Source organism: Notothenia rossii, assembly GCF_949606895.1.
Source record: "Notothenia rossii genome assembly, chromosome: 10".
Lineage (NCBI taxonomy): Eukaryota > Metazoa > Chordata > Actinopteri > Perciformes > Nototheniidae > Notothenia > Notothenia rossii.
Genome location: NC_136908.1, coordinates 2,460,065 through 2,480,315, shown reverse-complemented (window position 1 = coordinate 2,480,315; position 20,251 = coordinate 2,460,065). Strand labels below are relative to the sequence as shown.

At 39.7% G+C, this 20,251-nt stretch overlaps 1 protein-coding gene across 1 annotated transcript in view; it reads right to left on the bottom strand.

Moving 5' to 3' along the window:
- The window catches only part of LOC307022057 (lysophosphatidylcholine acyltransferase 1-like), a gene marked incomplete at its 3' end in the record, with an annotated part of 42,608 nt that extends 24,601 nt beyond the window's left edge, over window positions 1-18,007 (bottom strand). Inside the window, exon 1 of the mRNA XM_079654631.1 lies at window positions 17,758-18,007. Within this exon, the coding sequence (XP_079510757.1) occupies window positions 17,758-17,844 (87 nt within the window). The 5' untranslated portion in view covers window positions 17,845-18,007. The remainder of the gene's footprint in view (window positions 1-17,757) is intronic.
- Window positions 18,008-20,251: the final 2,244 nt, after the last annotated feature.

Below are 20,251 nucleotides of genomic sequence, written 5' to 3'. Positions count from 1 at the left end.
ACACACACACACACACACACACACACACACACACACACACACACACACACACACACACACACACACACACACACACACACACACACACACACACACACACACACACACACACACACACACACACACACACACACACACACACACGTTTCTGAACAGATATGAGGAGCTGTGAGCTCCGAGGGCTAACAGCTAACGGCTGATGTTGGTTGTGTGGTTCTCATTGAACCTGAGATCTGAGGGCATCTTGCAATTTACTTTAAATAGTTATCACCGCAATAAACCGTATTTAATGTTTTCTTAATTTACATTATTTAATTTCATATTCTGTTCATTTCATATTATATTCTATTGACATGTTTATAGACTTTTTGAACAATTGTGTATGTTATATTTCTGTTGCATTGTTGGAGGAGCTCAGGTCAGGAGAATTTCTACTCTGTAGCTTATATGCATGACGATAACACCTTTGAATCTTGGAGCAAATCTCCAGTGTTTTTATGACAGCATCGGCCCCTTCCTCCACTGATTATTTTAAAAATACACTTCCCTTCATGCTCACTCTGAGATTAAACATGTCTTTAAAGTTGTATTCTCTGGGAGCTGTGATTTGATTCTCTACTCCTTATATTTTTAGCCCTCAAAAATTCTTTCTTCTTTTATTACTTCAACCTACTACTTCTGATTTTGGATTTCATTCCAGCATCTACATTTCAAAGTGATACCATCAAAGTCTGTTTTTACCACTTACATTTCCCTTTTTTTAATATCACATTTGATCACAAACTCTTTGTTTATCCATCAAGACAAAGGAAGCAGAGACTGTGATATGATAAGCTGTCGACTGAAGTAGACAAAGAGTCAATCACAGGTAAAGACCATTTCCCATTATAAATTATACTTTTTAATTATTATGTATAACTCTACTGGTACACAATCTATGTACCGTAATTTTCTGACTATAAGGCGCACCTGAATATAAGCCGCAGCAGCTAAATTGAATGATGTGTACATATATAAGCCGCACTGGACTATAAGCCGTTTTAATGTTTCATTACCATATGTAAGGGTTCGTGCACAGAGGGGATTGTCGGGAAAGAGATGGCTGTTTGAGGAAGCTCCCATTTATTAACATTTCAACAAACAAGTTGCATATTTGCATAACGTATTCAAGTGTTAGCATTTAGTGCAATAGTAGCTACAGAACATGTGCTGTGTAAACTGTACTGTATCACATAGCGTTTCAGACACACACACTTTTCAACTTTCAAACTTAAACGGTGCGCTCCCAGCGCACGTACCGGCAGTGATCTACAGCAGTGGTTTTCAACCAGTGGTACGGGGACAAACTGTCTCGCTCTCGTAATGTCTGTCTGTCTTGCTCTCGTTCTGTCTCTCGTACCACTCTCGGTTCCACTTTTACTTTTGCGCGCTACCTGTCTCACTCTTTTCCGGCCTCCAGCTTTTCCTGCTGGAGCCCGCCGCTTAAAGGTGGGGGGCGCGGACCGGCCATAGAGCCCATAGAGTTAAAGGTGGTGGACTGTAACCTGTAAAATCCATAGATTTAGGAGGTCCCCTAGTGGCCGTTAGCTGTAACATCCATAGATTTAGGAGGTCCCCTAGTGGCCGTTAGCTGTAACATCCATAGATTTAGGAGGTCCCCTCGTGGCCGTTAGCTGTAACAATCCATAGATTTAGGAGGTCCCCTAGTGGCCATTAGCTGTAACAATCCATAGATTAGCCGCACCGTTATATAAGCCGCAGGGTCGAAAAATTGAAAAAAAGGCGCGGCTTATACAAATGTTGACGATCATCTGAGGAACTTGGGCTGAACCAAATATCACGGCAATTCACCCAATACATTACGAGATGTGTTATTAAAAAACCAGAAACTGAACTGGAGGAAAAGTCACACTTTGCTCCGGGAACATGAATATCTGTAAACTATTGCGATGATGTTGAAATATTTCATTAAACCAGTAACGAGTTGGACTTGTTGGTTGTGTTAGAGAGAAGTTGAGCATTACCAAAATCAGTAGGATTCACATTCTAGGGAAACTGAATATTTGTAACATATTTAAGTACAATCAAATAGGAGTAAACTAGGTGTTGCTAGGCGGAGAGTTAGGGGACCACCATCATGGTAGAATTCGTCCTTTGGGAAAAACGAATGTCTTTAAAGTTGCAAAAGTTGTTGTGATACAATATTTCAGTCGGGACAAACTGATGTAGGAAAAAACCAGCGTGACATTTTCAGTGATTTGACATCAAGTCACTTTATTTGAGTTCAGCCGTACTACGATATTTGTTTATAGTCAGCTGCAAATACAGCGGTGCAGGGAGGACGTATTTACCCTGAAGGAAGCTGCTGGTTCCCTCGACAAACAAGCAACGGGATTTCTCCATAGGATTTTGGAAAAGAGCTGGAAATAAGATCTGTGGAAAACGAACCTGTTTGATGAATGGACGTTTTGTTCAGCTGGATAATCTCCACATGTCTACCCTACTTTTATAATGTTAGAATCATAGATCTAATGTCCAGAAGCAAAATGCTAACGTTATGCTATAAAGGAACTACAGCCGAGTCGTTGCTTCGACGTCACGCCAACTTCAGATCCATATTCAAACACAGATTCTAAATGGTACAAGTTGAAGCGTTTGTTTGAACAGTCTGCAGGAGGCAGGGACTTGCTCTCAAGCAGAACAGAAACTAACTTGGAGGAGTGTTTACGTGTTCGGAGTAATGACGTACAACGGCCTCCACGACTTCTGTAGTCCTATTCAGCCACTTGGTAACAACCATCGTTTCTCAGACACGTCAACTCTTCAGAAATCACCAGTGGGGTCACTGCTGATGATTTAATGTAGAACAAAACGTGATCCGTGTCTTCAATGTGTCTCAACCACAGACCTTATTTCCAGACAGTGGCGGCTGGTGGAAAATATTTTTGGTGGGGCTATGGAAATGGTGACAAAACCATACTAGGGCATTTAAAATCAGGAGACTAAATACGAACAATGTGTGTGTGTGTGTGTGTGTGTGTGTGTGTGTGTGTGTGTGTGTGTGTGTGTGTGTGTTCTTGCCAACCCTCCCGATTTTCTCAGATTTACTCACGTCTGTTTCCACTCGGACTTTAATACAGCTACACCATTGTTTGGTTTCCATGGTAGCCCGTCTCTTTAGCAGCGCGCACAACTCAAAGTCTGAGAGGGTGAGGAAGATGAAAACTGAACAAGAATCGACAACTCGACCCTCTGCTCACTCCTTTCCTGTAAAATACAGGTCCAGCCCACACATATGCTCCATGGTGCTACAATAAGCATGCAAATGTTAATCTACAGCTCCGGCGATCCACTAGCACCGGAGTCTACACCTGCAGACAACTACTGTAGCGTCACCTTGGATACGAGTCCAAACAACTCACAGACACACAGGCCAGGGCGCTGACAGGGCGCCCTTTGAGCATCAGATCTGACGACGCTGATTGGCTGAAATTATGTTTCGGCGGCATAGTTTACAGATAGCAACAGTCAGCTTGTTGGCTGCTGCTGCTCTGGCTGAGGGCTCCTTTCTACCGCCCGGACGAGAGAGGGTAATGATACACGCTGCGGCCAGGCAGGAAACATGTGACTTATCAGTAACTTTAGACATCGTAAAACAATTAATTTTAAACGAGATCTTATTGTAGATTATACGTTGTAATGATACCAACTATATAATATTTACCTTGTTCTTTAAAAATAAAAATAAAAAATATATATTTTTGGGAAATATATTTTTTTATTTATTTTAAATTTTGAATGACAATCAAACATGTGGGAAGAGGGGGGGCGGCGCTCCTAGCGCCCCTATGGGCCGGCCGCCACTGGTTCCAGATATTTTCCACAATCCTATGGAGAGATCCCATTGGCTCTGAGACGGGGGAACAGGAAGTGGAGAAATGCTGACTCACTTCCTGGTTTTAGGACTCGTCACTGGACCCCTCTATATTAGAGATGTTAAGATTCACCGATTCGCATCGGTGCACCGGCATAAACGTTCAAGATGCGAGTGCACCGGTTGAAAGAGTGCACATCGGCTACAGTTTGGGTTGAACTCGCGATGCATCGATTGCGTAGCATCTTTGCATCGGTAAAAAACCGATTCATTCATATAAAATCCCCTTATCTTGTCAACGTTCAGCAGAGACGATCTTTGATATTTGCTTCGCCACTACGGAGAACGAGAGTCTCAGTTATCAACACACACGGAAGTTGAGGAGAAAGAGAAACACAGCGCAGCGAAAAATACCTACAAATCAAACGTTTGGCAACACTTCGGATTGTTCAAGAAAGACGGTGTAATAGTCATTTATGCTATATAGTTGACCGCAGGTCATGGAGAGTAATAAGGTATCCGTAGACCTTTGTATGAGGTATCTTTATTACTTAACAGGTCTACAGCCATGATACATAGATCCGTCCTAGATGCGGACTTGCATACACACAGTATCACTCCGCAGCCGCACCCCATCAGTAACGTCCTGATGGTATATGTGCGCGGCACTATTACTACAGACGGTCAACTTGAAAAATCACTCGCAAATTGTTAACGATGCCGTGCCGCTTTAAAGTACACAAGTAGTACGAGGAACTTAGCGACGCACATAAAGAGGCGACGTGGGGTCTGCGGCTGAAAAGAGAAACCTGAAAGTGAGACATATGAGTTAAATCACTCAGTGAGGTGTTCTGTCAGAGAGAGGTGTTTAGCTTACAGCAGCCTGTGACGGCCAATAATAATTTAAATGTCTTCCTTACTGTAAGCAGTTATGAAATACCTGTTTGTGAAAGGTTATTTGTATTCTTTATTGTTCAGATAGAAACCACTGCTTTCTGCTCGCTGGTGAGTTAGCCTCTGAGTGTTAAGCACATCAGGCTGGCAGCTGTATGGGCATTGCTCTATGGTAGCTGTTATTTGCACATTGTTAATCATGAGCAATGCATCCTTACATTGTTTAACTGTGAGGTGTTATACAATTGTACTCTGGAGAGCTTTTAAAGGTAAAACAATAAACGGCATGATGGGATGTGCAGTACCAAATATGTAAAGCACTTTTTTGTTAATGTATGATTTGCTGCATATAAGGAATAAAACAAAAATCCTCTGTCGTACCATATTGAAGTATCATTATTTTTGCATCGTGTTGAATCGCATCGTATCGCCCCGAATCGCATAATGTTGAATCAAATCGTATCGAACTGTATCGCAACAGGGGTGAATCGTATCGTATCGCATCGCCTGGTGTTTCAAAGGTATCGTTAATGTATCGTATCGTGGTAACGTATCGAGATGCGCATCGCATCGGCCTCAGTGATGGAGATGCACATCCCTACTCTATATGGTTTGACCCCAAAAAATTGCAACAAAAGGTTTCTCAATGGATTAGTGTAATATCAGGAGTACTTAATAACATACTAATGGTGCATTTCCACTACAGGGCCTCGCACGGCTTAGTACGGTATAGTTAGGCCTTGGTAGGCCAGGCTCACTTTATGCTGCGTTTCCATTACAGTTTAGGAACTGGGGCAGTAACTAGAGTAACGCAGTGTAGGCGGAGCCGTGACGTCATCTTCAATGCGAGCCACAAAACCAACATCAGCCGTTAGCTGTTAGCCCTCAGAGCTCACAGCTCCTCATATCTGTTCAGAAACTAGACAGAAGTTAAAGAAGTACAAACCACAGACTGTCTGTGTGTCTAGTGGTTAAGTCTTTACAAAGCCAAGAGTAAAAAGGATGGTTTAATGTGGGGAGAGCAAAAGACAACAAGGCAGAATGGGTTTTACCACTTGTCTCTGTGTTGCCCACATAAAAGACCATTTCCTGAGCGCTGAGCTTTGTGTGTTTTGTTCTGAATGAAATCAGGCACCTTTAGGCCCTGAGGCTACAGAGAAACAGGCCTTTAAGTCTTTAGTCAACCCGGCTTGAGCTTGAATCTCAGGATCCATGTATCTGTGATTCTCTCCAGAATGGAAGTAGTCATCACATACAGAGCATCAACTAGTTCCTGAACAGTGTCCTTCACATGCTGATATCCAAGAGAGGGAGTTCCACAGTCACAAGATGGAGGGATACCGCTTCTTGTTATCATACATCCTGTCATGAACTAAATACTGACTTTGTTTCTCTAAATGTTGGCTTTTTTCCGAAAATCTCAAAAATCGGAGTTTTTCTCAAAATATCAAAATTCTCAAAAGTCTAGAAACAACGGCCTACAGACAATGCGTTAGCTTAGCCGATCTCCATTCAGAAAACACGCATTTTAAAAGGTGTTTCGCCTGCCGTCTGTCTGCAGACATGTCAAAGCATTAATTCATGGTTTTTACTATCCGGTATCAGTATGTTGTTACTTCGGCATCATTTAGAAACGTGTATTACAATTAAATCACGGTCAAATATATTCATTGTGTTGTAGTTGCCAGCGATTCTCTCTCTAGTTTAGCATACTCCGCCCGGTTGTTGGTCCAGAAAGAACCTGGATTTTGGAGAGCCAGAAAAACTGTGAAAAAGTACCCGCTAGCCGGAACCATGCCGAGTGGAAACGCAACCAAAAACGGGCACGGCACGCTTAAACCGCGCTGTAGTGGAGATGCACCATAAGTCTACCAAAATCTGACCACTACATAATTTATACAAGTAATTGTTTTGTCTAAACTTATGTTTTGGGGGCCTAGAAATCCATTGGACTTGACCAAATGGCGATAATATGATTACATAATTCTTCATCTATTACAGTCGGATCAATTCCACAGACAACTGGATGAATTTTCTTTTATATTAATACCATATTTTATTCAATACCCCCCTTTAGATATCTTTCTATTTTATTATGTTCTCCTTATAGCTTTTTGAAGCACCTTGAGATTACGTTATCTTTAAAGTGTGCTATATAAATCAAATTTATTATTATTATTATTATTATTTTATATGAAATTCATGAATCTAAATGTTGTTTATTCTCTTGTTCAGACCTGCTGTGATACTAACCTATAGTTCCCTTACGTTTCCATAGAGACGTCCCCGAGCCCCCGGCAGAGTCCTATAAGATATTTAAGTGGTCTATACCTACAGGGAAGGCTAATTGCCCTGTTTTAATTGTTTTAATGAGCAAAAGCAGGTGTTCTCGGATTTCAGGAAGCACTCACACAAAATACTGATTGTCATATAGCTTTAGGGTGTGTGTCAGAAAAGAGTAAAGACAAAGGTTCTGTTTTGTTTTGTATTATTGTTCGGTTTTGTGTTTTTTATTAAGGTTTCTAGTCCTGTACGTTGCAGGTTTTTATTTGATTGTATGACATTTGTTTTAGGGTGACTTACAAAAGCTGTCCAGGGACTACAGATGAAAAATAGCCTCTTTTACACATTTACAGAAATGTTGATTAATGTGCACTGTCCCTGTAAAGTAAATAAAATAAATAAAATAAATAAAATAAATAAAATAAATAAAATAAATAAAATAAATAAAATAATTAAATAAAATAAATTAAATAAATTAAATAAATTAAATAAATAAATAAATAATTAAATAAAATAAATAAAATAAATAAAATAAATAAAATAAATAAATAAAATAAAATAAATTAATTAATTAATTAAATAAATAAATAAATAATTAAATAAATTTAATTAATTAATTAATTAATTAATAAATTAAATTAAATAAATAAAAAAATAATTTAATTAATTTAATTAATTTAATTAATTTAATTAATTTAATTAATTTAATTAATTTAATTAATTTAATTTAATTAAATAAATGTATGCACTCATTTGCATACTCCAAACTACTTTGTCATGTTATTTATGGCTTTGTGTCAAGAAGGGAGTGGAGACAAGCAGGTCACCAAGTTCTAGACAAAGGTAGAAGAACCTGTTTCACACAGGGCTCTGCAGCATGAAGAAGGAAACCATTTTGAGGAATTAGCAGCTAATTCTTGGCTTTCTGTTGCCCCATCATCGAGGCCAGTTTAACATATAAGAGTGAGGGGCTGCAAACAGGAACACGTGCATCGAAAATAAATGATATTGCTGTAACAGTTAGAACTAGAAGCAGCCAGCGATGCACTCAAGCTGGTGTGTGTGTGTGTGTGTGTGTGTGTGTGTGTGTGTGCATGTGCGTGTACGTGTTTGTGCGTGTGTGTACTTGAGAGAAAGAGAAAAGAGAGAAAGCCAAACACTTGAAAAGGGAGTCAATGGATTAAAAAGTTACAAGTGATTTACTGGATTTGAACAACGTGTGAAGACCGTGAAAATAGCAGCAGCAGTTCTGGTATTTTGTAAATCAGGTGTTGAGGGTGGGGACGTAAACTGGTTTATGTCAAATACTCATTATTATGCTAACCTATAACTGCATAGTATCTTAAATACACAACATATAAGAAAACAGACACTACACTTTCCATCCCTGCAACACAAAGCTGAATCCTAAAAGACAGTTTTGAGCCATGAACACCTTTCAACTAAAACCTGGTATTAGACATATATTTATTTTTTTATTTATTCTACTAAAATCATACAAAAACGTATAATTCATACAAACAAATGAACAAAATTAATAAAAGTGGGAGTGCTGAAGCATAGCTTATGGGAGTAGCCCTCCCGTGCATCATCATTAGCTTCAATATAATAATAATGGCATTTATTTCATCAAAAACGTATAGAAATTAATTACAAAGAAACAAAGAAAAAAGATATGTGTTTTTGCCAGGAAGAAATGTACAATATACTCTGAACTATATATAATTAATCACGTAAAGGGATATAGCTGACACTTGTATCTAGAACAACCAATAGGTGTTCCAGTTCCAGTAGGAGAGGCTTTAAGGCAGAAATAGCCCAAAATATCTGACCTTTATATATTTATTGAGATTTCCAAAGTGTCCCAATCAAATGTCTTTGCAGGTATTTTTGTCTGCATGCTAAAGAGTTGTCAGCCATGTGTGTGTGTGTGTGTGTGTGTGTGTGTGTGTGTGTGTGTGTGTGTGTGTGTGTGTGTGTGTGTGTTTGCTAGAAGTTAGAAAAACTAATCTCCAGGAAGACCGAGAGCCGGCAGGAAGGATGTTTTTACGCATCAATCAGCAAGAGTTGTTTCAATATGACACAGGCTATAAGCAGCTAGAAAAACACACACCCCACAGAGGCTTATATATGACTGCATGGGGTGTGTATGGGGGTCTATTCAACTTTGTTCAGGCATTGTTTACATGCTGTTTGAAAGAGTACCTGACCTCCCTTTATATTAATAGAACAATAATGTCATTGTTAGCTAATGAATGTTTCCATGGTGACCAACGGCAACATGACAACGTTTCCATTGGTCCCTCTTCTTTAGAGAAGACCAGGAAATGATGGATACACGGATCGTGTTCAAATCAATAGGCACGCAATGACTCTAAATAATAATGATCACGCCACCAAACACACATTCAGACTAAAGGAACCAGCCTGTTTGGAAAATGAGAGAAGTAGAAAGTACAGGTATTTGAGTTCAACATGTGAGAAGTAGAAAGTACAGGTATTTGAGTTCAACATGTGAGAAGTAGAAAGTACAGGTATTTGAGTTCAACATGTAAGAAGTAGAAAGTACAGGTATTTGGGTTCAACATGTAAGAAGTAGAAAGTACAGGTATTTGAGTTCAACATGTAAGAAGTAGAAAGTACAGGTATTTGTGTTCAACATGTAAGAAGTAGAAAGTACAGGTATTTGAGTTCAACATGTAAGAAGTAGAAAGTACAGGTATTTGAGTTCAACATGTGAGAAGTAGAAAGTACAGGTATTTGTGTTCAACATGTGAGAAGTAGAAAGTACAGGTATTTGAGTTCAACATGTGAGAAGTAGAAAGTACAGGTATTTGAGTTCAACATGTAAGAAGTAGAAAGTACAGGTATTTGAGTTCAACATGTAAGAAGTAGAAAGTACAGGTATTTGAGTTCAACATGTAAGAAGTAGAAAGTACAGGTATTTGAGTTCAACATGTAAGAAGTAGAAAGTACAGGTATTTGGGTTCAACATGTAAGAAGTAGAAAGTACAGGTATTTGTGTTCAACATGTAAGAAGTAGAAAGTACAGGTATTTGAGTTCAACATGTAAGAAGTAGAAAGTACAGGTATTTGAGTTCAACATGTGAGAAGTAGAAAGTACAGGTATTTGAGTTCAACATGTAAGAAGTAGAAAGTACAGGTATTTGAGTTCAACATGTAAGAAGTAGAAAGTACAGGTATTTGGGTTCAACATGTAAGAAGTAGAAAGTACAGGTATTTGAGTTCAACATGTAAGAAGTAGAAAGTACAGGTATTTGTGTTCAACATGTGAGAAGTAGAAAGTACAGGTATTTGAGTTCAACATGTGAGAAGTAGAAAGTACAGGTATTTGTGTTCAACATGTAAGAAGTAGAAAGTACAGGTATTTGAGTTCAACATGTAAGAAGTAGAAAGTACAGGTGTTTGAGTTCAACATGTAAGGAGTCAAAGTCGTCAGAAAAGTGTGTGTGTGTGTGTGTGTGTGTGTGTGTGTGTGTGTGTGTGTGTGTGTGTGTGTGTGTGTGTGTGTGTGTGTGTGTGTGTGTGTGTGTGTGTGTGTGTGTGTGTGTGTACAGTCCGACGGTTCACACATGTGTGAGGTGGAAAAACACACCTCCCTGCCACATTAAAGGCATTTGGAGACACACACGTGTCCTTCACTGGACGGTCATCTGGCCGAGACACACAACTATTTACAATCTACTGTAAAATCCATTAAAAAAACACAGACTAATGAAGACTTTTGACAGCATTCAGCGAGCGAAAGTCTAGTGGTTAAGTCTTTACAAAGCCAAGAGTAAAAAGCATGGTTGACTGTGGGGAGAGCAAAAGACAACAAGGCAGAATGGGTTTTACCACTTGTCTCTGTGTTGCCCACATAAGAGACCATTTCCTGAGCGCTGAGCTTTGTGTGTTTTGTTCTGAATGAAATCAGGCACCTTTAGGCCCTGAGGCTACAGAGAAACAGATCAACCTGATGGGCAAGGAGAGCACTTCCTCCTCCTGCAACATACAGAAAATCTCCATATGTGATACTGGTTTTCAGTGCGGCCTGTTTGAGGGAATTGGTTTTGTAAGAATGGCAAGGTGGCAATTTCAACTGTGTGTTTACTAGGGATGCACCGAATATTCGGCCGCCGAAAATTATCGGCCGAAAATGGTTAAAAAGGCCCTTTCGGCTTTTGGCTTTTTCGTGTTTTTTTCCGTTCTAGCACCGAAAAATATCACCGAATGTCAGAGAACAGGGTTACGTTGGCAAGCTAACGTGTTGTTGTGGTGACGTAATAAAAACGCGGCGACAAGCACGGCGCGCAACCATGCTCGCGGCTGGCTCACAGCCAACATGTCTGCCGCTTGGAGATATTTAAAAATATCAGAGAAAGAGGCCGGACAAATATGCGGGGCAAGATCAAATCACAAGCACTGACAGCGAGAGACTGTTCAGCGCTGCCTCTCATGTGCTTGATGAGAAGAGGAACAGACTTATGGCTGATAAAGCAGAGAAGCTACTGTTCATTAAAAAGAACCTCCCACTTTCCCTTAATAAGTAGACAAGGCTGGCTTATCATAAGCTTATCTAGTTCTACATGTCTACTCTATACCCACTTTCCTGAACCATTTTCATTGTGAGTTATAATTCACCATCTCAGGTTATCATTAGGGGGAAATGACAGCAGCACAGTGTTCAATATATTGTACTTTCGGTATCTAAATGATACAATGTTGTTTACATTGCTCATGAGGACAGACCACCTTATTTGCAGATTCTTGAAATTGTAATTTAATTTGTAATTGATTGTGGATTTTGTATCCAGTTTTCACTTTATGTATCTTTATACAATGTTTACTACTTTGCTTATGAGGACAGACAGCCTTATTTACAGATTCTTGAAATTGAATTGTAATTTCATTTGTAAAAAGTTACATTCATGTGGATTTATCCAGTTTGCACATTTGTATGCATGCACTTATAGGTGCATTTGTTGTTGTTGAAGGCCTGGCTGTTACAGTCTTTATTTACACTATTTAGTTGTAGGCCTACTGGCCTAGATGTTTATTTTAAAGCACCTTGGCTTTGTTCTGAATGCACTTTGTTCTAGTTATCCTACAGAGAAAAGAAAATGTACTTGACTTGGAATTAATGTACTGTATGCATTCAAAAGTGCTGAATAAATGTTTTATGGACCCGTAATAGTGATTATTATTTAAGTTAAGTTTTGCCATAATCATGTCTTTTTCCATAATCAGGTAGCTGAACAACATTGGTAAAAAATGTATACATTATATATATATATATATTTCTATTAATCATTTTCGGCCTTTCGGCATTCGGTTTTCGGCCAACTGTTTCCTATTTTCGGTATCGGTTTCGGCCAAGAATTTCCCATTCGGTGCACCCCTAGTGTTTACGGTACGTCCACACAGCAGCTTTGAAAAAATCTTGAAAATCTTGGAGGTGGGCGTGTCTGAGAGCTTGGGGATTTTTTTGCGAGCAACGCGACCAACAACCAATCACATGAATCTCCCGCCCCCGACATACAAAGCAATAGCAAAGTTAAAACGAAGTAAACTGGATATAAACTCTCCAAACAGGAGAAAACCTACCAGTTTCACCCACTGTCTCTGCCACCTCACTCCATGCCTGGTTCCTCCGGTTTGTATCCCGGTAAATAGTTCTGGTCGTAAAGAACCGGGTGATTTGCTACCGTAATATCTCGTTTGGAATATGAGGAAATGAACTGCGGTCTGGCTCTCCCAGCTTGCACGCGGTTTGATTGGCTAGCGCTTGAACTGTCAGATTTGCATAAATGGGATTTGATTGGCTGACGCTTCCAGCTCAGCTTCAAAAGTTGAACATTGCTCAACTTTTGAATCCTGAAAATCCTGAAAATCCTGGAAATCTTCACTTTGCTTTCCCACAATGCAGTTCGGTGAAAAGCGAGGCAAAGTGACGTCACCCCATTCAAAGTCAATGGGCAGAGAAGCGTTGGAAGCGTTGGAAGCTTTTTTTAAAGCTGCTGTGTGGACGTACCGTAAAGGTGTATATGCATAATTCCTGATTGAAATATCTCAAAACAAAAAGACATGTGTTATACGTTTGGTTCAGTTTCGTAGCGAGAAATCAAAGAAAGGTTATGGACTCATGTGATAAGGGTTGTCGGGGCAACATCAAGGTTCAATCTCTTTCTTTTGGAAGAATGACAAGCGGTCAATTGAAAATGCTTGTGAGTTTGAAAGTATGATATGCGAAATTCCTGATTTAAGATGTCTAAAAACAACAAAACCAATACTATTTTGTTCAGTTGTGTAGAAAACAAATTGGGCAAATCTGTAATTTAACAAGAGGTTACGGTCTATTTTATTTTGCCGCCTGTAATGGAGGCATATCACCTTTCTGAGAAACACTATCTTTGAGACTTCTTTATTGTTTCGCTGGTTTTAATCTCCAGCTTTTGGAGAGGAGACCTCTGAGGCTTCCAGTAAAAGAAACTGATGAACAATCAAGAAATTGTAACAGTTGACTGTGACGACGGCAACGATGAGGGGAACAACAACTCTATGATCACATGCTACTTCAAAATAGGGCTGAACGATTAATCCATTTTAAATCGAAATTTGAAATGATGCAATTATCGAATCGCAAAGCCTGCCATTTTTTTTTCTTCTTCTTGTGTGTCAGTCATCCACACCAATCAGATGTGCTGTGCTCCACATGTACCAGACATTGTTAACCAATCAGAAGTGCTCTTCTCCACATGTACCAGCCATTGTTAACCAATCAGAAGTGGCCCATGATAGAAGGTGATAGACAGATTGATCCAATCACCTGCCAAGTGTTTTTGAAAGTGCCTGCCCTTTCCAAATGGCTTCCAATGGAGCTCTCCTAGATGGTTTGGTGACCCACCTGAGTCAGGTTAGTAATGCTCCATCACATGTTTCTATCACAGGGTGAATCTTAAACTGAAGCTTGACTTTAAAGCATCCCAACGGAAGTTTCATGTACGTTTAGTTCTTTCACTCGTAGCTCGGGCTGCGGGGTTGCTAGAGGCGGGAGCACGTTGATGAGACCTTCCTAGCTGGAGATATGGCCGCATTTTACAATAAACTTCCGTTGGGTCGCTTAAAAACAAAATCGCAAATCGAATCGCGATATCTGTCAGAAAAATCGCAATTAGATTATTTCCCCAAATCGTGCAGCCCTAGTTCAAAACTGTCTTTAGTTATTGCTCTGGATCCATGTGTTAGCTAACTCCACCTTCATCTTACCATGAAACAGATGAAATATCACATTCACTCGGTCCGTTGGACTCCATCATGTCAGCAGACCTCACCAATCACTAAGCATGTGAACATATTGATCCATTGCTTGATGGATGTGAGAAGCCAGCCGTGAGAAACCATCGATTTCAGAGTTTGATTGAGTACGAAGCCACAGCTGTCCGTCTTCAAGCCAGCACAGTGTCGCACTTTCACCGTAATGTTTGGCCTCAAGCAAATGTAACAACTGTATTTAAAGGTGCAATGTGCTCTTCTTCATGTCTCTTCTACATCAACATGTGTCCCCTCTTCTCCATGTCTCTTCTACATCAACATGTGTCCCCTCTTCTTCATGTCTCTTCTACATCAACATGTGTCCCCTCTTCTTCATGTCTCTTCTACATCAACATGTGTCCCCTCTTCTCCATGTCTCTTCTACATCAACATGTGTCCCCTCTTCTCCATGTCTCTTCTACATCAACATGTGTCCCCTCTTCTTCATGTCTCTTCTACATCAACATGTGTCCCCTCTTCTTCATGTCTCTTCTACATCAACATGTGTCCCCTCTTCTCCATGTCTCTTCTACATCAACATGTGTCCCCTCTTCTTCATGTCTCTTCTACATCAACATGTGTCCCCTCTTCTTCATGTCTCTTCTACATCAACATGTGTCCCCTCTTCTTCATGTCTCTTCTACATCTACATGTGTCCCCTCTTCTTCATGTCTCTTCTACATCAACATGTGTCCCCTCTTCTTCATGTCTCTTCTACATCAACATGTGTCCCCTCTTCTCCATGTCTCTTCTACATCAACATGTGTCCCCTCTTCTTCATGTCTCTTCTACATCAACATGTGTCCCCTCTTCTTCATGTCTCTTCTACATCAACATGTGTCCCCTCTTCTTCATGTCTCTTCTACATCAACATGTGTCCCCTCTTCTCCATGTCTCTTCTACATCAACATGTGTCCCCTCTTCTTCATGTCTCTTCTACATCAACATGTGTCCCCTCTTCTTCATGTCTCTTCTACATCAACATGTGTCCCCTCTTCTCCATGTCTCTTCTACATCAACATGTGTCCCCTCTTCTTCATGTCTCTTCTACATCAACATGTGTCCCCTCTTCTTCATGTCTCTCCTACATCAACATGTGTCCCCTCTTCTTCATGTCTCTTCTACATCAACATGTGTCCCCTCTTCTTCATGTCTCTTCTACATCAACATGTGTCCCCTCTTCTCCATGTCTCTTCTACATCAACATGTGTCCCCTCTGTGGAAAGAGACTCTGAAAGTTTCAGGAACAAAGATTCTCTCTCTTTTTGATCCATTTCTATAAAAACCTGTCTGAAAATGAGCTGATTAGATTTTGGCCACTTGATGATGTCATAACGATGTTTTGGCTTGTGTAACCATTAGCCAATCAGCAACCAGGGTAACCCCCCCCCCCCTTATCACCTGAATCTCCTCCTAGAGCACCAATACGCGCGTTCACACCGGAGTACTTTTCCCGTTTAGTTCCGTTAGTACCCCTTATGTCGCGTTCACACCAAAAAGAGAACTTAGTGCCGGGAACTTTTATCCCCATTTTTAGTGCCTGCTCGAGAGGTGGTACCAAAAAAGTACCAATTTCTATTGGCTGGGCGAACTGCAAACCACGCCCCGTAAAGCTCTGAAAGTTTTGTGAAGCCGCCATTGTATTTGTGGCATTATGTGATTGGTACTTAGTGCCCTGGGGGTACTAAGTGCCGGGGCACTAAGTACGGCAAAGTGCTTGGTGTGAAAGCGGCTAATTGAGTTCTTTGTAACCAAATGCCTCTCAGAGTGGCGTGGGGAGGGGCTCCTTATTTTCATCTAAAGTAACAGACAGAGAATCTGCACTTTTGAAACAGGGCTGAAACAGAGGGGATTATGGGTAATGCTGCAATGATCTGTTTGGTGTTTCAGCCAATCAGAGACAGGCTCTGTATATATCTGAGACCTGTGATATATTGATGACCAACAGTCTAATAGGGGACCTTTAACGTAGACTTTAACTCACTCACTGCTGCTGTGCTATCCAGGAAACTACTTTCTGAACACACATGAAACGTTGTTAGCTTGTTTAGCCCTGAGCTAACACCCCAGTGTAAACAGTGAGTGTGCCGACACAGTGAAGTAGAGAGAGAGAGAGTCAAGTGCATGTTATAATGGTCAGTGTAATGGATGGGGGAAACACACAAATCTGAGTGCTTATTCTTTCATCCAATTGTGGAAATGTGGGCGGATATAAACATCAAATGTGGTCAAATCAAGACTCCAGTAAATCTTGGCAGATACAATCAAAAGAATGTGGGGTAGTGGCTGGCCTAATAACGACACTCAGATATAATGGAGCGTATTTATATCATATTCCTATCTGCTGCTGTATGTAGGGCAGAATGGCATCATGTGATGGGAGAGGGAAAACTGATGGTTTCTCTCCTCTATCTGAGATACATGCACAGGTGTTGATGTTATCTCTGACACTAACAACTGTTCTCAGGGGCTAGCAGTTAATACATCTAATGTAAATGGTTGTGTTTAGGATTTAGAAGCCACAAAGACTAAGTTAACTCTTCGGAAAAAATGAAAAATAAGATCTGTAGTTAATCTAACATTCATGAATCTATAAAGTTGTTTTTAGGTACTATAAAGCAATACTTAGCCAAACATTTCTCTCTCCCCCCCCCCCCCCCCCCTCCCAACAAAGACTAAGTTAACTCTTTCGAAAAAACGAAAAATAAATAAGATCTGTAGTAAGTCTAACATTCATGAATCTAAATGGGCGTGTGCTTGGGGGTGTGTGTGTTTGTTTTTAGCACTTATAACACCACAAATACTAAGTTAACTTTCTAAAAAATGAACAATAAAATCAGATCTGAAGTTAGTCTAACATTCATGAATCTATTAGGTGTTCTTAGGACTTGTAAAACCATACTTAGCCACACATACTAGGTTAACTCTGATGAAGTAAACTCAACGCATGGAATATAATGAGCTATTGTAAGATATGTGCAATGATTTTTTTAAAAGGTGCATTTATAAAAGCTCTTCTGAAACACATTTAGTTTCACTTTAAACAGTTTGTTGACATCCTCTAAAGTTTAAACTAGCAGCAGCTAACTATCAGCCTATCACTGACTACAAGAAAAACTGGTTGAACTACATTTCCTAGACAGACAAAAGACTGCAACTCTGTCTGTGGTCATAAACTGATCAACGGGAGCATGTTAAAGGACACTTATTATATATATTAAGTGCACAAGAAGTTACCATCAGAGTGTAAATACCAAACAAGTGTCAGTCAGAACTCACGAGTTGACTCAAACACATGACACAAACAATGCACTTTGCAGTATCTTCTAAGCATGCATTTTACCTAGCATTACAGATAATTACTTTATCATTATTCACCTTTATTTTCTTACCTTTATCTTTTCTGTCATGGTGAATTTCAGCTCGTGAATGAAGGGGTTTCTGCCCACTGTGGAGGTGCGACTGTTTACTGCCTTCATTTCAGACGAGCGGAAGTTAAACCTTAAAAAGAATAAGAAATAAAAGTCCAAAATGTCCCGTAACGTTGAAAATAGGGCTTGTAGTTCTTTTTTGCAGAAAGCACGTTTCTCCTCCTCGGTTAACTCCCCTCTCTCTGCTCAGAGAGACTGATGAGGCCGGGCGGGGACGACACCAGAGAGAGAGAGAGAGAGAGAGAGAGAGAGCGAGAGAGAGAAAGAGAGAGAGGAGGAAACGTGACTTCCGGTTGGAGATTTCAAAATGAAGCTCAAATTGTGTTGAAATTGTTTTTATTTTTGTAATACTCTTTTTATTGTCATTTTTGTAAACATTCAGACACAACATACATACATACATACATACATACATACATACATACATACATACATACATACATACATACATACATAAATACATAAATACATACATACATACATACATACATACATACATACATACATACATACATACATACATACATACAACATACACCCGCATACGTACTCAAATGTGTTCAGAATAGTTACTGCACATGGACATTGGACCATTCAGGCTCTTTTAAATGTTATTACAAAATGTGGTCATGCAACATGTGTATGGAGGAGGGTTAGGGCTACATGAGGAAAAAAATATCATTTTTAGATTAAATTCAGAATTCTGAGATAAAAACAATTAATAATAATCTCAATGAAAATTATCAAAAATATTTTTTGCAGGAAATCTTTTATCAGATTGATTTTCTTTCAAAATAAAGCTCCAATTACGGGGAAAGGCATTTTAAGTTAACCCAAATAAATACATCTTTGTATGTTACAATAAGAAAATGTGGACATATATGTAACATTTTAACGGATTAAGGCCAATATGAGAATACAAACTAATATGTTATTTTGACAAAATTCTGAGATTTTCCACAAAAAAAATTCAAAATACCATTAGCCGAAAAGAAGATTATGTCAGATTGATTTTCTTCATTTCTAAAATGGGTTATATCACTTGGAAAATGTGTTTTATTTTGAAATAGGCAAAGCATTAAGCTGATAGGTCAACTCTCAAGCATTTGCGAGTGGTCGTGTTTGTTTGAGCCTTTATTTTGAAGGCAAGAAAGTGTGGTGGCACATGCACAGTCTCGAAGCACATGCATGTGTCATTTATGCAATTAAGGGCCCAAAACAAAACAACTGTATGATGAAATTAACATGTTCAACTCATAACATATATAACTATAAGTGTTTAAGACGTTATGGACTGACAGGTCACTGTTAACTCACACATATGGGCATACTTGCCAACCTTGAGAGCTCAGAAATCGGGAGCATTTCAAAATGCAAAATGGGAGGTTAAAACAATTAACATGCTTATTGTAGTTCTAAGTGCACTGCCTTGCGGCCTGAAGCACCATCCTTGATGGAGCATATGTCTGGGCAGGACCTGTATTTTACAGGAAAGGAGTGAGCAGAGAATAGAGTAGTTGTTGATTCTTGTTCTGTTTTCTTTGACTATCTGCCTCACCCTCTTAGATTTTGAGTTGCGCGCGCTACTAAAGAGACGTGTTGCCATGGAAACCAAACAATGGTGTAGCTGTATTAAAGTCCGAGTTGAAACAGTCCTGAGTAAATCTGATTTTGTCAGAAATCGGGAGAAATGCGGGAGAAATATGACCCCGGGAGGAAACCGGGAGAGGGGCAATCAGGGAGTCTCCCGCTAAAATCGGGAGGATTGACAAGTATGCATATGGGTAACACTTTATATTAAAGGTGGGGTAGGTAATACACTTCAGAAACACTTGTTGTTATATTCCATGGAATGCTCTTAACATCCCGATAGCAATGAATATATTAAATGCTTTGACAATAAATACATTAAAACATGTCATCTGTGGAAGCCGTGGCGCTGTACGACCAATCATCTGTGCACAAACTTATCTCGTGCCCTCATTGGTCATGTGCGCGTTCGTTTGTGTTGGAGGGGGGGCTCTGTAAGGAAGTCTGAAGGAAGAGGCAGATTTGTTTCGGCTGCGTACTTTCAAGTTCTAGCGCACTCGAGCTGGAACAAAATAATAATAAGAGTCACTTCAAATAAATTAGTTTTTTTGAATGACATTTTATAATATGTCTCTGCTGCACTACTTCTTAATGCTCTTAATTTATTTCATTTTTGTAAAGCACTTTGAATAGCACACCTGAAAAGTGGCGGAGGCTGTGGCGCAGTGGACTAGTGCGTTGGTGTTTGTTCGGATCAGGGGGTCACAGAGGTTCAAACCCCACTTCAGTCAGCTTGTCGTTGTGTCCCTGAGACACTTCACCCCAAATTGCTCCTGTGGGGATTGTCCACAGTATTGAGTATGTAAATCGCTTTGGATAAAAGCGTCTAACAAGTGACAAGTAATAATAAGTGTTATATAAATAA